A 15,906-nucleotide genomic window follows, 5' to 3' on the forward strand; every position below is an offset into this window, starting at 1 on the left:
ACATCAGGTGAGATCGTTGGGGGGTGTTTATTGTTGTTTAGACAGTGAACAATCATATATTTGGCAACCAAAACACGGTCAGTACGCAAATGTCAGGGACTCGTCCGGGGTCGAGGGGGTCCGGGTATAACGTCCGGGACCGAGAGCCTGGCGGGGGGCGGATCGGGCGTGCGTACTGACAGGCCCGATGTGGGACAGCGGTCCCTGGCCACTTAGACTGAAGTGGAAAGTTGTTATTATTATTAAAGGAGAAATATTGTACTACTTACCTGAAGTGGAAAGTTGAGAAGAAGGCTACTTCTTCGGTTCCCACTTCAGGTTCGTTTATATACATGCGGCTTGGATCACATGACGGGTGCCACGTCACCCTCGCACACAGCCGTAACCACCCGGGTGTCTCCGTGGGAGATCCCGAGGGTATCCGGTGCAGGCGCACGTGCTGGGCACAGCGGGAAGTCGCCTGAGGTGCCCGGGCCGGGTACATGGTGGGCGCGCTGCAGATGGGTCAGTTGTACATTGATACAGAGAAAGTCGTCCGTGTAGAATAAAGAGAGAATAAAGGAGAAGTAAGATAAGGAGAAACTGAGGAGGGGAGGATGAGGGGGAAGAAGGGAAAGGGGGAGGAGGTAAGGAGGGGTGGACCGGCGGGGTACCGGGTCAGGTTGGGCCGGGTGGAGCCGGGTCAGGCGGGTGTGCCCTGACAGCAAATCAGCACAAACTCTAATATCGTTATTGGACGTAGGAAACTGGTTACATAAGGTGATCCAGCTCCGCTCCTTCAGCGCTCATGGCGCTTAATACCAATTAGATCAGCAGTGTCCGGCCAACAATATTCTGTCAGGTCTATTTTTCTGTGCTCTACTTTGTTGGGTTGTTTCCATTTCGTAACTATTCAGCAGCGGACATGTATCTCTCTTATACCCGGGGCCCATTCACTTTACACTCACGTCTTCTGGGCTCCTCTTGACCTCCGGCCACTTCACATCTCTTGCATTTGAATTGGAACCCTTAGTGGCGGTGTGTCCTCATTTTTGTTTTGTCATATCTGATTCGTACCCTCTTTGACACTGCTGCAACCTCTTTCTTGAGGTTGTGATGGGGCGTTTGCTTACCATTCCGAATCTCACACTCTCGACATCCTCTCAAACTGGTTCCCTGGTTGGGTCTTGGTGTACCAGCTACATTGTCTTGGTGGAATCGATGGGGACTTTTGCCAATAGATGCTGCGAGTTCATGGTGTGCTATATACCTCCTGGAAAAGAAAAACGCACTCAGCCTGGCTGACAGGATGTCTGGAGTTGGCTCGTCCAGCTTGTGCTGTCCGCTGTCCATCGCAAATTCACTTGGAAGCACTGCCCATACCATTTTACCCATAAACGGGAACTAGACACACGCATGGCAGCCTAACCCTGAACTTCTTATCATAAGACTGTTCAGTGGGGTTACGTTATCTCACTAGATTAATTTAGGCAATCAAGCACACTTGGAGCCATAATAGGTGCTGACGCGCGGCATTCAAATTGCTCAGCCTTGATGCAATCGTCTCCGGCACCACTGCCGTTGTCCGACATCCAACCATCTGATGTTTCGCCAGCACCTCAGTCACAGGCTCCTACTTCCCCGTTACCATCTATCGAGTTCATCAGCCGTTCTGCATTTGCGAAGCCTTGTCGACTTGAAGGATCGGTATCCTTCAGCCTAACCATCCCTTCCGAGGACAGTCGCTTGAGGGCTGCCTCATCCCACACCGATTCTGTTGACCTCTTGGCCGTCCCGAAGGAGTATCACGAGTTCGCAGATGTGTTCAGTAAGAGCAAAGCCTCGATGCTGGCACCACACCATGAGCATGACCTAAAGATCGACCTTGAGGAAGGCACTTCCCCACCCTTGGGTACTATGTACTCTCTCTCTACTTCGGAACTCGAGGCCCTCCAGGCGTTCTTAGATGAACACCTGGCCTCCGGGTTCATTCGTCCCACTACTTCCGCTCATGCGGCACTGGTCCTCTTTGTCTGCAAGAAGGACAGATCCCTCCATCTCTGCATTAACTTCCGAGGGCTGAACAAGATCACCAAAAAGGATCGCTACCCACTTCCCCGCATCTCCGACCTCCTTGACGCACCTAGCTGCACCACGGTCTACACCAGACTCGACCTCCGGCATGCTTACCACCTGGTTCGCATTGCAGCAGGCGACAAATGGAAGACCTCCTTCCACACGCACTATGGTTCCTATGAGTGGCTTGTCATGCCAATCGGTCTCACAAATGCACCTGCGGCTTTCCAGCGATTTGTCAACATGATCTTTGCCGACCTCTTGGACGTTTCTGTGGTAGTCTACCTAGACGACATCCTTACCTACTCGGAAGACATGGCTTCACATCAGGAGCATGTCCGAGAAGTTCTTAGGAGACTCTGCAAACACGGCCTATATGCCAACCCGAAGAAATGCGAGTTTCATATGGACACTATGGAATATCTCGGTTATTGCCTCTCTCCTTCCGGACTCACCATGTCCATCGAGAAGGTCAAAGCCGTCCAAGATTGGCCTGAGCCCCATAAAGTCAAGGATGTCCAATCCTTCCTTGGCTTCGCTAACTTCTATCGGCATTTTATCCACCAATACTCCGACATTGTGGTCCCCTTGACACGCCTCACGTGTAAAGGAGCCCCCTGGCTATTCTCTGACGATTGTCACTCTGCTTTCAACACCTTGAAAGAAGCCTTCACTTCTGCTCCTATCCTCACACATTGGCTACCCGATGCCCCCCTCATTGTAGAAACCGACACCTCTGACTATGCAATCTCCGGAATCCTGTCCATCCGCTGTGATGACAGAGAAATTCGCCCCATCGCTTTCCGCTCTAGAACACTCTCGGCGCCGGAGCTCAATTACGACACCCATGACAAGGAACTGCTCGCCATTCATGATGTGTTCCGATCATGACATCATTACCTTGAAGGTTCAGGAACCCCAATCGACGTCGTCACCGACCACAAGAACCTTGAGTATTTCTCCACCACCAAACTCTTGACCCGTCAGCAAGCCTGCTGGTCGGAGTTCCTCTCCCAATTCCACATGACTGTCCGATTCTGTCCCGGAAGACTCGGAGTAAAACCAGATGCGTTGACTAGACGCTGGGACGTCTATCCCAAAGAAGGGGATATGGACTATGCTTGTGTCAATCTGCAGAACTTCCGACCAGTCTTCACTTCGGAGCAGCTCACTGCGTCCTTATGAGCTATGTTCCTAGCTGCCACAGTAATCCGAGCAGCCGTACTCATTGACACAGAGGCTCTTCATCGAGACATTTTAACCTCCCTCTCCTCTGATACCACAATCTCTTCTCATCTCACTTCCCCCAACCTCCCCAATTCCCGCTGGTCCATTGATGCCAAAGGCCTTTTAAGGCTGGACAACCGCATTTACGTTCCGGATTCTAATGATCTACGTCTCCGCATTTTGCAAGACAAACACGACCACCAACTTTCTGGACACTTCAGTCAAAACCGGACTCTGGATCTAGTACATCGTGAGTATACCTGGCCGGGCATCCGTAACTTCGTCAAGAGTTACGTATCCTCCTGCACTTCTTGTGCCCATGCCAAAGTCCCCCGTCATAAGCCTTACGGCTTACTCAAACAACTCCCCATCCCTGAATGTCCTTGGAACTCCATCTCCATGGATTTCATCGAACAGCTACCCTCCTCTTCCGGATTCACTTCCATCTTGGTCATCGTGGACCATCTGTCCAAACAGTGCATTTTCATCCCTACCCATGACACCATCACCTCTCCGGAACTGGCCAAGCTCTTCCTCCTCCATGTGTTCTCCAAGCACGGAGTTCCTTCCCATGTCACCTCCGACAGGGGTCCGGAGTTTGTCTCTCATTTTTTCCGTTCACTTGGTAAGGCCCTCGACATCCGCCTCCACTTCACCTCTGGTTACCATCCAGAAGGAGACGGTCAGACCGAACAGATGAACCAGATGCTCGAGCAGTACCTGCACATCTACAGTAATTACCAGCAGGACAATTGGTCTGAACTCCTGCCTCTCGCAGAGTTCGCATACAACAATGCTCCGAATGCCACGACGGGCATCTCCCCATTCTTTGCCAACAAAGGCTACCATCCAAACATCACTGTTCACCCAGAGGGAGACCTGACATCAGTACGTGCCCAAGAGTACTCCATCAATCTCGACTCCCTCCACCACTTCCTTTGCGAGAAAATGCATCTCGCTCAGACCTGTTATCAGGGCCTGGCAGACTCCCATCGGAGTCCTGCCCCAGCTTTCGAAGTAGGAACCTCAGTCTATGTAAAGGCCAAGTATTTCCACTCCACCCGACCTTCCAAAAAGCTTTCCGAGAAAAACCTCGGCCCATTCGAGATCATTGCCTGCATTGGAACCCACTCCCTCACTCTCCGCCTGCCGGAAAACATGCGAGCCATTCACCTGGTATTCCATGTCTCGCAGATCGAACCCTCCATCCTGAACATCATTCCGAACCGCCACCAGCCACCTCCACCTCCCATAGAAATCGAAGGCAAGATGGAGTTTGAGATCGAGGAGATACTCGACTCCAAGATCGACCGACGTAGATGCAACAAGTTGCTCTACCTGGTCAAGTGGCTAGGCTATGAAGGGACCGATGAGGAGACACAATGGCTCCTTGCCAGCGAACTCGATCATGCCTCCAACCTCGTCGAAGCGTTCCACTCTCGGTACCCAGATAAGCCTGGACCCGAAGCTCCTTAGGAACCCCGACTCCTCTCCCATTTCTCCTTTTTGTCAGAGTCCGCGCATCAGTTTGCACATAAGAATCTCCCCGGGAAACTAGTCATTGTAAAAGCTGGGGGGCCAACCCAGCTGGCGATAAGGCCTTATATATGTACATGAGTTCCGCAACTCATAAGAGCGTGGCTACATTGGGAACACATGGTAGCCGATAGAGAAGCGACATGAGATAGGAGAATAGATCATGTGGATAAGGGGGCGATAATGGGTGAGGGATGACATGATAGCGGAAATAGTGCATTGAATACAGCCTGCATTCTAACTACGGCAAATCACATGCAGATATTGGCTTACAGGTACTCAACCTATCCGGATAGGGGTCCAGGCTGGCCGGATAACCGTCCGTGCCCTGACACTTTTCCCCCCACTCCTCACTTCCATTTTCATTTTCTCATTATTTTCTTTCTGTAAGTACAGCTCCCCTCACCTTACTAATTCTGGGCCTTCAAGGGTTCAGGCCTAAGAAGGGGATACTGTCATATCCATCCCCATCCATCAACTTCCAGTCCCTCCAATCCCTCCAGTCTACCTCCGCTCCTTCTTCACTAACCTCGGAGCTCCTGTATTCTGCAATTCTCTCGGTACGCCTCGATGGTCACCACCCCCTCCTTTCAATTTATTACCTACACCTCCCTAAGTACAGAGCCCCAAAGACTTCCGGACAGCTCCGACGTCCGCTAGCGCACTCCTGCCTCTGTTGGGTAATACACTCGCCTGCCCTGCAGAGCCCACCTTCAGGCCTATCCCTCCTTTCCATTTCTGGGTTATCACCTGCCTTTCCGTTAACCCCGTAACCCGACTCGTCGGTAATATTCAGTTGGCTGATGTTTAACCCCGTTAGCTCGGCTTGGCTCGGCTCCACCATTTGCGGACCCATCTTTGCTGTAACTATATATACCCAACTTGTACATAGGTTACACTTCAGTAATAAAATCGACTAGAGTTACCCCCCTTCAGTTCTGGTTGCCAGTTAGTAAGTTAGGGCACTGTCATATCCATACAATTCCGACCTCCGCTCCGGGCTCCCGGAACTCCGAACTCCGACTTCCGGAGCCCTGCTTCCCTTCCATCACCTTCTCCTTGCTGACTCCCAAGAGGTTATCCCACCTCCGGCTCGGACACCACCTTTGGTCTGACTCCGGAACATTCCGGGTCCGACCCCAACCTCGACACCTTCCAAACGAGTACACAAAACCTATGCTCCTGACTCCGGACCTCCGCTCCGGAATCCCGTTCGCATCTCTGTCTCCGGAACCTCCGGTCTTAGCTCCGACCTTGGACTTTGACCCCACCTCCGCTTATACCCATTGTATTGGTTAGCTCATTCCATTTAATTATGTTTGCCAATATTCCGGAGTTTAACTTCCGAGTTCGGACTTTCCGGACTTATGTCGGACCTTGCAACTATTGCATTGCTCCATTCAATTCCGCTATTCTCCCTCATTCCTATTTGGGCTGCTGCTTCCTTTCTATTCAGTCAGCTAGCCATTCCCCACTCCCAACCTCCTTCCTTCCTCCTTGGGCCTTGGCCCTTCACTCCTCCTTTGGGAAACACCATTGAGTCAAACCCTTGACCCTCGGTGTTGTTCCTCTTTCCATCTCCCTTTGTCTCCTTTTGTCCTACCCTTGTTCCTTTTGATTCCAGACCCCTCCTTATATACAATGTACCTAGTAACTTGTAACCTCAGTCCGAAATCGACATGAATTCCCCCAAGAGACTTTTGTGAGAGAACTAGCATGTACAAATCAGCGCTCAGTTCACGATAGTGTAACTTAATTGTCAAAGGTATTACCTAGCATGTACAAATCAGCGCTAGACAATGAAAGATGTTTTTAAGTAAAAAAGGTCTAATGAGACCAAGAAAAGAGACCTCACCTCAGTTCACGATAGTGTAACTGAGGAGAGAGGAAAAAACAGTCGTGACGAGTGGCTTTTAAGCCTACAACGCCACCTATCAACAAGAAAGATGGATTGGGAATTGTGGAAAATCTCCTGCAGCTGGTGAGTCCGTGCGCCATAATAGTGGGATGTCGACCTTGTCTCTAATAACTTTCCCTCTGCTAGATCCGAAATTAGGGACCCCTAGGACAACCAGCAATGGCACAGCGCTCCACCTGAGTCGCTGAGGCCGAGGTCCTTCCACGCTAAGTCTCCGATTCCACTCCGGAGTCGTCCGAATCCACCCGATTCTAACAGGCACGGACGTGTTACTTGGCACAGCACTCTTGGCATAAGTCGCTGAGGCCGAAGCCCTCTGCCATGGAGACTCTCCCTCGTCTCAACCTGGTCTCTGACAGGTGGCGTCGATAGCATCCTCGACTCCTACAGTGACGTGTGTGTGGTGCATTAGGGTTGCCGTAGCCCATGGAGCACTTGAAGGGAGGCAGGGGGTAATGGTTGATCTCGCATTGCATTATTTTCAAGGGGGTTTTTCCATTAGTTGGGCCGCTGGTCTCAGTGGTGGGAGCGGCAACAAGCATGGGGCTTTTGTCTGAGTGTATAACCTTGATAGTTGGCCTGCCCAATAATAACTTGACTTCTAACTTATGCTCAGGATCACTTTGCGTGGAATAAGAATTTTCAAGAATATAAGAGCCCTTCCTGCCCCAGGATAGCCAATAAAACAGGTCAGGGAGGCCAGGGGGGAAAGTCTTCAGGTCACCGTCTTCCTTAAGCTGAGTGGCATGGCGGAAATCCCGAAATCGTGTGTCAATGAACCTCTCGAGTTCATATCCGCGTTGGCTTGGAGGGAGCTTCAGGTTTGGACTCTTGGCTCTGGCATGCACGTGCTCGTATTTCTTTTGCCAATACTCAGCTAGCTTCTTGCCCTTGAGCTCCCAGGGCTTGGGTGGCGTCGGGTGCCTAGAATTAGTGGTGTAGGACGCATAATTTGCCTCATTGTCTGGTTCCTCATAACCTTCGGAAAACTTAACGGGTTCTCGGATTATTGGTTCTTCACCATCTAACTCTTGCAACACAAGGGCGCCACTGCGAAGTCTCTTGTCTACCGTATGCGGTCCGAACCATCACGGCTGGCTTGGAGGGAACTCCAGATCTGGATTCTCAACCCGATTGTCATAACTGTTGGGGCTAAGCTCTTGGGATTGGCATAAGGAATCCTCATGGCTCCCGCTGGAGCGTTGACAGCCTTCTGGAGGGTGTATGACTTCAGTGACTTCGGCATGGACAACAGGCTTCTCTTGAGCAGTCAAGAAGTTAGCAAGAAAACAGATTTCAAGTCCAGTGAAAGACTTCGGCGCAATGCGAGCTATCATTGCTGCCTCCGTTGATTCAGGCTTGACAACGGTACATCCAGTCTCTGAGTTCTGAGCAGTCACAGGCAACGACTCTGCAACAACGGGCTCATGATGCATGCATGGGAATTCTTGTGCTGCAGCCATTCCCTTAGCGATATCGACATGCTCGACAATTCCCATGGAATCCAACCCAGACAATGCCAAGGGACCTGCAGCAGCTCTTGAATCCTCAGCATGGGCTGCTTCCCGTCCTTCTAGAACATAGTCAAGGCCGTCAGGCCTTGGCTCTTTAAGCTTTTGCTCCGGCGGTGCTGTCAAAGATGTCACTCAGGTTGCCGGCTCAGGGCAATTTGAGGTGTATACGAGACCAGAATCGCGCATGGGGAATGGAAAGCATTCCATCTCAGTGGACGTTTCCTTAGCTGAGTTCAAGCCCAGTCCCTTGACTAGGGTGACCCGTTCAACATAGTCCGTGAATCCCAGACCATGGGGTATCTTGGAGGGTATCCAAGCATTCTTAAGCGCTCTAAGGACTTCTGGATCTTCCATGTTATGGTCCGCTAGTACATGATCAAGGCCGTCAGGCCTTAGCTCTTTAAGTTCTGTCTGTGGTGCAGTGAATGTCGAAGGAATGCAGCTCAGGAATTGTGGCGGCTCTGATGTCTGGGGATCTGACCCACATCTCACTGTACTAATGTCGTATGTGGTGGTGGCAGCTCTCGCATAACGACGAGCTTGGACAGGATAAACATTTCGTGGGGCATTCATAATCGGAAGTTTGATGCGGACAGATGCTCCACTATCGCGATTGCCTTCATTCCAAACTTGAATTACCATCCCTACATCGTGCATATACTCGATCTTAGTAGAGTGGCCGAAGAGCCATGGTTGACCTAGAATCATATCCTTTCCATGAAGGGTATCTCACGTAAGAAAGAAGTTGTGGGTAACTTCAATTCCCCTGATGGTAATGGGTACATCTCTACATAGACCTTCTAAGGCGACTTGGTGTCCAGATACACCGCGAAGAGTCCACATGGTGCCAGTAGGATCGACTGGAAGTTCTAGAGCATAAGCTTGCTCACTTGTCATGATGTTGAGCTCGCTGCCGGTGTCAATTAGCATAGTGCATGGGCGGGTGCTAATCTGCCCTTGAATCTATTAGGATGTTAGCGATTTACGCTCAGTCAATCGTTGTTGAACTAATAGATTAGAACTAATTACCTAGCGTTTTACGCTAGGGCATATGAAGATACATGAGTGACAACACAACATGTGGTAAAAGCGTAGTCTCACCTCAGTCAATCGTTGTTGAACTGAGGGAGACGAAAGTGAAAAATTCTTCACTGCTTTTATAAGCAGTCGCCTCAATGGCGCACTGACTTTGGTAGCAGGAATACCAAGAAAGGAAATATAGTGCCGCTAGCTCAACATCACATTGTGAGTTGGCCACAGCGCACTATAACCCCCAAGAAAACCAAGATTTCAACACACCCACTCGATGTGGCTACTCACACAGTCCCATCGCTGTTCTGAACTTCGAATGTTTGGCATATGCAAGAGCCTTCGTCAATACGTCGGCTACTTGATCATCGGTAGGGATGTATTGTAAAGAAATCGTGTGATCTTCTACTTGATCGCAAATAAAGTGATGTCGGACGCCAATATGTTTCGTTCGTGCGTGAAATGCGGGATTGGTGGCAAGCGCAATGGCGCCTTGATTGTCGACAAGGAGGGTGGTTGGGTCGGAAGGAGGGAAGTTAAGGTCGCATAGAAACTGTTGAATCCAGAGCGCTTCTTTAGTTGCATGGGTAACAGCCATATACTCGCCTTCGGTACTTGAGAGCGCCACCGACGTCTGTTTCTTTGAACTCCAGCTTACCGCTGCTCCGGCCATGGTAAAAACGAATCCAGAAATAGATCGAGAATCTCTCGGATCTCCAGCCCAATCCGAATCGGAATAGCCAGTCTTGTCGTTAGACTTCGAATTACCGTCGTAGACCAGTTTGAAATGTTTCGTAGCATTGAGGTAGTGTAGTAGACGATTGATAGCGGCCCAATGCCCTTCTCCTGGATTGGAAGAATATTGGCTGAGTATGGTGATGGTGAAGCTGGTGTCTGGTCGAGTTCCTAGCATTGCATACATTACCGAACCAATTCGGGATTGGTATTCGCGAGTGTTGATGTCAGGGTCAGAGGTTTCGTGGCGAGTGAGTTTGAGATTCGGCATCATAGGAGTTGAGACTGTACGAGAGGTGCTAAATCCAAAGCGATCGACAACCTCGGATATGTAGCGAGATTGAGAGACAAAAATTAAGCGCCTTTGGCGCTCGCGCGTGATTTCCAGTCCAAGGAACCAATGAATTTCCCCCAAGTCCTTCATCTTAAATGTGGACATTAGCTGCTTCTTCTTCTTTCGAAGAAGGGGAAGGTGGTTAGAAAGGATCATTAAGTCATCGACATAAAGAGCGACGATGCAAAAATGAGCGCGTTGGGAAAGAATGAAAACGGCGTGATCTGAATTCGAGCAGGAGAAGCCGAGTTTGTTCAGTTCGACTTTGGCTTTCTTGTACCACGCTCGAGAGGCCTGTTTAAGGCCATACAGACTCTTCTCCAATTTCCATACGATGTCTCTCCTCCCATAGTCTGCTGAGCCAGGAGGCGGCTGCATAAAAATCTCATGCTCCAATTCCCCGTTGAGGAATGCGGTCTTCACATCCATTTGATGTATTTCAAGATCGAGACGGGCACCTAACGCGAGGAGGATTCGGATTGACGACCATTTGACCACAGGTGCAAACGTCTCCTCATAGTCTACCACGTAGATTTGGCTAAATCCCTTCGCCACTATTCTCGCCTTATACCGCTCTATTTCACCATCGGCCCCTTTCTTCAAAGCAAACACCCACTTACTCCTGACGACGTTGTGGGGATTGACTTCGTCTCTGCGCACAGGAAGGTAAGTACCTGTTTCCTTTAGCGCGTTTAATTCGTCGGTACACGCCCCTAACCATGAGTCCGTGTCAGGACGATCCATCGCCTCGTTGTACGTTCGTGGTATTTTGATGCTTGCCGTCATCACCCAAGCGACATTCACTGAATCAGTGGAAGGTTGAGTCCGATTATAAGAAGATCTCTCATATCGGGGGTCGTCGTCTGGAATGGGCGCATGGGGGATTCTGGTTGAGCGGCGGGGTAGGGAGTCCTGGACTACAGGTCCAAGTTGGAGCGGGGGTGAGTTTTCATTCTCTGCTTCTCCTACTTCCGACATCCCTCCATTATCTTCCTCTCCTTCTTCTAGATCTCCATCATCATCATCTCTTTCTCCCGACTCTCCATCTTCATCCACTGGAACGATTACATGTGTCGGGGAGTTGTGAGACTCGACCTCGATCGTTACACGTTCCGAGTTCTCCTCGTCGCTCTCAAAGAAATGGACATCTCTCGACTCGTGCAACTTTCGAGCCTTTGGATCCCAAATAAGAAATGCCTTCTTGCCCCGAGCTAATCCAAGGTGGATGCCCGGTTTAGAGCGATCGTCAAGTTTGCGTCGGAGGTCGTGATGGATATGGAGGGTTGCATTGCACCCGAAGGTACGTAGCATCGATACATTTGGCTTGTTGCCTGTGTACCTTTCGTGGGGGGAGATGTCGTTGGGGAGCGCCGCATGAGGAGAAACGTTCTTTACGAACGTGGCGTGTTGGATAGCGTATGGCCAAGAGGTACATCCAATTTTGGATTCGACGCTTTTCAGCATCGCGACACTCATTGACACGAGGGTTCTGTTGACTCTTTCCACTACACCGTTTTCCTGAGGCGTTTGAGGGTTGGTCTTTTCGTGAAGGATGCCAAGGGATTTGAGATAGTTGGAGAAATCGGAAGAGAAGTACTCGCTGCCGCCATCTGTCCTGAGAATCTTTAACTTATTCCCAGTTTGACATTCGGCTTCTGCAAGGAATTCTTTGAACTTATCGAGTGCGTCGGATTTGTTCTTCATTGGATATATGGTGAGGTACCGACTGAAGTCATCGACGAAAGTAATGAAGTATTTGTAGCCTTCACTCGATACTGTTTGCAGTTCGCAAACATCAGAGAATACACGACCAAGTACTTGGTCGGAGCGGGTTTGTGTTTCGGAAGGAATGGGGTTTCGGTGATGAGATGCGGCTTCGCATTCGGGACAGTAAGTTGATCGATCAGCGTCGTTTGCTCCTATAACATCCATTCCCTTAACCATTCCACTCCGCATCATCCTCAAGATCGAATCTTTTGCGATGTGCCCCAATCGGGCATGCCAGATGTCGAGGGATGCAGTAGCGGTGATGGTGCGTGCGACGTTAGCATTGTCGGTATAGGGGTAAGTGATGAAGGCTGTGGATAAGGAGGGGATTCTCACTGGCCATCGGTAGAGGCCCTTTTCCACAGGCACGACGGTGACAAGTTTCTTGGAGGAGTCGAAAATTCGACATTTTTGGTCCCAGAAGTCTGCGCCTGCACCCGATTGGTTTAGTTGGAGAACGGAAAGGAGGTTGTGTGCAATTTTGGGGCAGTAGAGGACGTTACGGATTATGAGGGTTTCCTGTGAGTTCCCGACGTCATACTCTACTCTTATCTGTCCAATCCCCGGCGCTAAAATCACATCCTTATCTCCCAAAACGACCTTTTTAGGGACATCAAGAGGGCGATAGGATATAAACCAGTCGCGATTGCGACACAAGTGAGAAGTGGCACCAGAGTCAATCACCCACTCAGTTCGAGCATGATGATCAGGAGTAATCCCCGCGTTTAGCGAGTTGAGTGTGTTTGCTACTTCCTCCGTCGTTTCAGTTACCAAGGCTTTCTCCTCATCCACAAATGTTATCGCCGTCTTCGCGGATTCTTTCGGAGCGCCTGAGCTCTGACCTTGTTTCCCCTGCCTCCTCGGTTTCTTTCCCTCAGACCCACCACCTTCCGACCAACATTGTTCGAACGTATGTCCCAAGTTGCCGCATTTAGGGTTAGTGCAGCGGACTACCGATTTAGGGGTGGTGGCATCAGACTTGGAGCCACTGGACTTCCCTGCATTGCGACGTTTGGATTTGCCAGAGTTAGCAAACATGGCAATAGTCTTTGGGTCAGAATTACGGAGTTTCTCTTCCGAAAGGACGTAATCGATATACCCTTCGGAATCGATGTTGTTCCTCTTCATTTGCATGAGGGCAACGCTTTTGATGGTGTGGTAGGATTCGGGGGTGGCGGAGATGAGGGCAGAGAGGTAGCTTTTGTCTCCAATTTCGAGACCTAAGGAGGTGACCTTGAGGCGCGTGTCTTCCACTTCTTGGAATTGGGGACCCAGTGGTTTAGAGTCGTCAAAGTGAAATTGGAAGAGGGAAGAGTGAAGCATGTGCATGTCTTGTTCGTCCTTTCCGACAAATCGGTCAGAGAGGGCTTTCCAGGCAGCACGTGCAGTAGGTTTGTTCCTCATCATGGACAAGCAGGAGTCGCTAACATAGCACCTCAAGTAGGTGAACGCTCTCTCATCTTTGTCGAGCCAGTCAGCTAAGGTCGGATCAGTGTCCGGGGGCCTTTCAGTGCCGCCTTTTGACACATCTTCTACGACATCCCAGATCCGGTTTATCTTCAAGACACCGCGGATCCTTGATGCCCAGTTGGAGTAAGTTTTACCATTGGCGTCTAGAATAGTTATGGGGAAACGGGTATTGTCTGTAGTGGTGGGGGCAGGGGCTGGCTGAGAAGTGGAGGGGGTAGTCTGCGACATGGGTGAGTTCTGAGTGAACTAGGCTCGTAACCTATTAGGATGTTAGCGATTTACGCTCAGTCAATCGTTGTTGAACTAATAGATTAGAACTAATTACCTAGCGTTTTACGCTAGGGCATATGAAGATACATGAGTGACAACACAACATGTGGTAAAAGCGTAGTCTCACCTCAGTCAATCGTTGTTGAACTGAGGGAGACGAAAGTGAAAAATTCTTCACTGCTTTTATAAGCAGTCGCCTCAATGGTGCACTGACTTTGGTAGCAGGAATACCAAGAAAGGAAATATAGCGCCGCTAGCTCAACATCACATTGTGAGTTGGCCACAGCGCACTATAACCCCCAAGAAAACCAAGATTTCAACAGAATCTTGGCGGTTACCATAGCCAAAAATGAAGGTTTCTTAGACATAGTACTGGCACCAAGATAAGAGCGCCCAAATTCGCGTATGTGCTCAGATTCCAAGAGCTGCCGATAGTAATTCTCAGCTTGGTCATCCGTGCTGATGGACCAAGTGCTACTACTGTCATCGCCTTGGGACTCAAGGCCAAAGCTCTCGAATACCACCTGGCTAGGGCTAGGATCTTGCGTGAGTGGCAAAGAATCGTCTACTTGAGTCTCGATAATCCTTGGTGGCTGCCGGCTTTTGGTTTTTCGGATATACTCCTCCCAATCAGAATCATAATCCTTGTCAAGCGCACAGGGAGTGTCATTGCTGGAATTAGAGTCCAAATCGTGCCTCTCAAGCAGGGTCTTGTTGAATTTCTCGGCATTGGGGCACAGAACTGGTTTGGGGGTGCTATGTGCCACTTGACAGGAATCCTCGTTGTCAAAATGGTCATAGATATCCATGACTTGGAGGGCCAAGTTGCAGAGGTCCTCGTCCTCGAGACATGCTTTAAGGTCAAAGGTGTCAAAGGGTTTCTCAGAATTATCCTCATTTTTGTTGAGGTGCAGATCCAAATCGGGGTCTTTGTGATCATCCTCAGGTTCATCCTCAGCGTTGAAATACGAATCTAAGTCAAAGACATCGTAAACTGTCTCGCTGGGGACTGGCTCGTCCTCTACTGGCATTAGTACACTATCTACACCAGCTTCTAAGTTATGGACTTCGTAGATGGGCTGGCTATCATCTGAGTCGTAGTTGACGGGTGTGGCGTACTGCAGACTCGCAGTACTGGACTTCTTATTCAAGGGGATCCTCTGAACCTTTGTTGCCATCTGCATGCGCTTGTTGAGCTCGAAAGAGGATCCTAAGATGGTGCCCAGTGGCAGCATCACATTCTGTGCCATGAGTTGCTCGAATGCAGACTCGGTGTTTAACTTATCCTGCAACTCGGACACGAACTTGTAAGCAGGCGTGGTTCTTCTGGCAGGTGGCGCCTTTGCATTAGGGGCAGGGCCTTCTTCAAAGGTGACCTTAGCTCGTGGGCCACTCGTTCCCGAGGGGCCGGCTGTATTGACAAGTGGCTGGCATGGATACGCCCTCTGCTTCCCTTTATCTTGGGGTACGGGTTCAGCGCTGACCATTGGAACGTCTTGGGGCTGGGGCCATTTGAGGATAACGGGTCGTTGAGGAAGCTCAACATACATGCGGTTGGGTGGCGTCCCCAATTCCTCGGATGGAATGGTCTGCCTAATGGGAAGTGGTGGCCCTGGACTAGGGGCCTGGTCATACGGCTTGGCTCTAGTTGGCTTAGTCTTATCTGCATCAGTTCTCTCGGCTGGGTGTGCTTCTGCGGGCAGGACTTCAAACTCACTGTCACCTAAGACAGCGAATTCTTGATGGGCTTGCTCATAGTCGCGCATCCATTCTAGAGTTGTGTCACGACCGACAAATCCCGGGGCTCTGTCAGTGGCGAACCAATGCCGATAGGCGAATCCGCTGACCCGAAACTCATCTTAACCAGCCCCCAACCCCATGTCTGGCCCCCTGCCTTACTGCGTGAGACTTGGCCAATAATCAGAACCTGGACCCTGCCGGTATTCCAACCTTACCTCCAGTTCCTGAGCCCTTGGTGCTCCCAGCATTCAGTCATGCCTGCCTTGTTCCATCTGAACCACACTCATCACTTCCTGCTATGTGGTCACAGC

At 50.3% G+C, this 15,906-nt stretch overlaps 1 protein-coding gene across 1 annotated transcript; it reads right to left on the minus strand.

The window, feature by feature from the left end:
• Window positions 1–7,824: 7,824 nt before the first annotated feature.
• Window positions 7,825–9,180, minus strand: EI90DRAFT_3131467 (uncharacterized protein; the record flags this gene model as incomplete). Its single annotated transcript, XM_039064390.1, has 3 exons — window positions 7,825–8,366; window positions 8,424–8,978; window positions 9,048–9,180. 3 exons carry the CDS (start codon window positions 9,178–9,180, stop codon window positions 7,825–7,827), a joined length of 1,230 nt encoding a protein of 409 aa, XP_038910673.1.
• Between the last annotated feature and the right edge of the window lie 6,726 nt (window positions 9,181–15,906).

The sequence above is a fragment of the Cantharellus anzutake genome (assembly GCF_015039405.1).
Source record: "Cantharellus anzutake strain C23 chromosome Unknown EI90scaffold_77, whole genome shotgun sequence".
NCBI classification, from domain to species: Eukaryota; Fungi; Basidiomycota; class Agaricomycetes; order Cantharellales; family Hydnaceae; genus Cantharellus; species Cantharellus anzutake.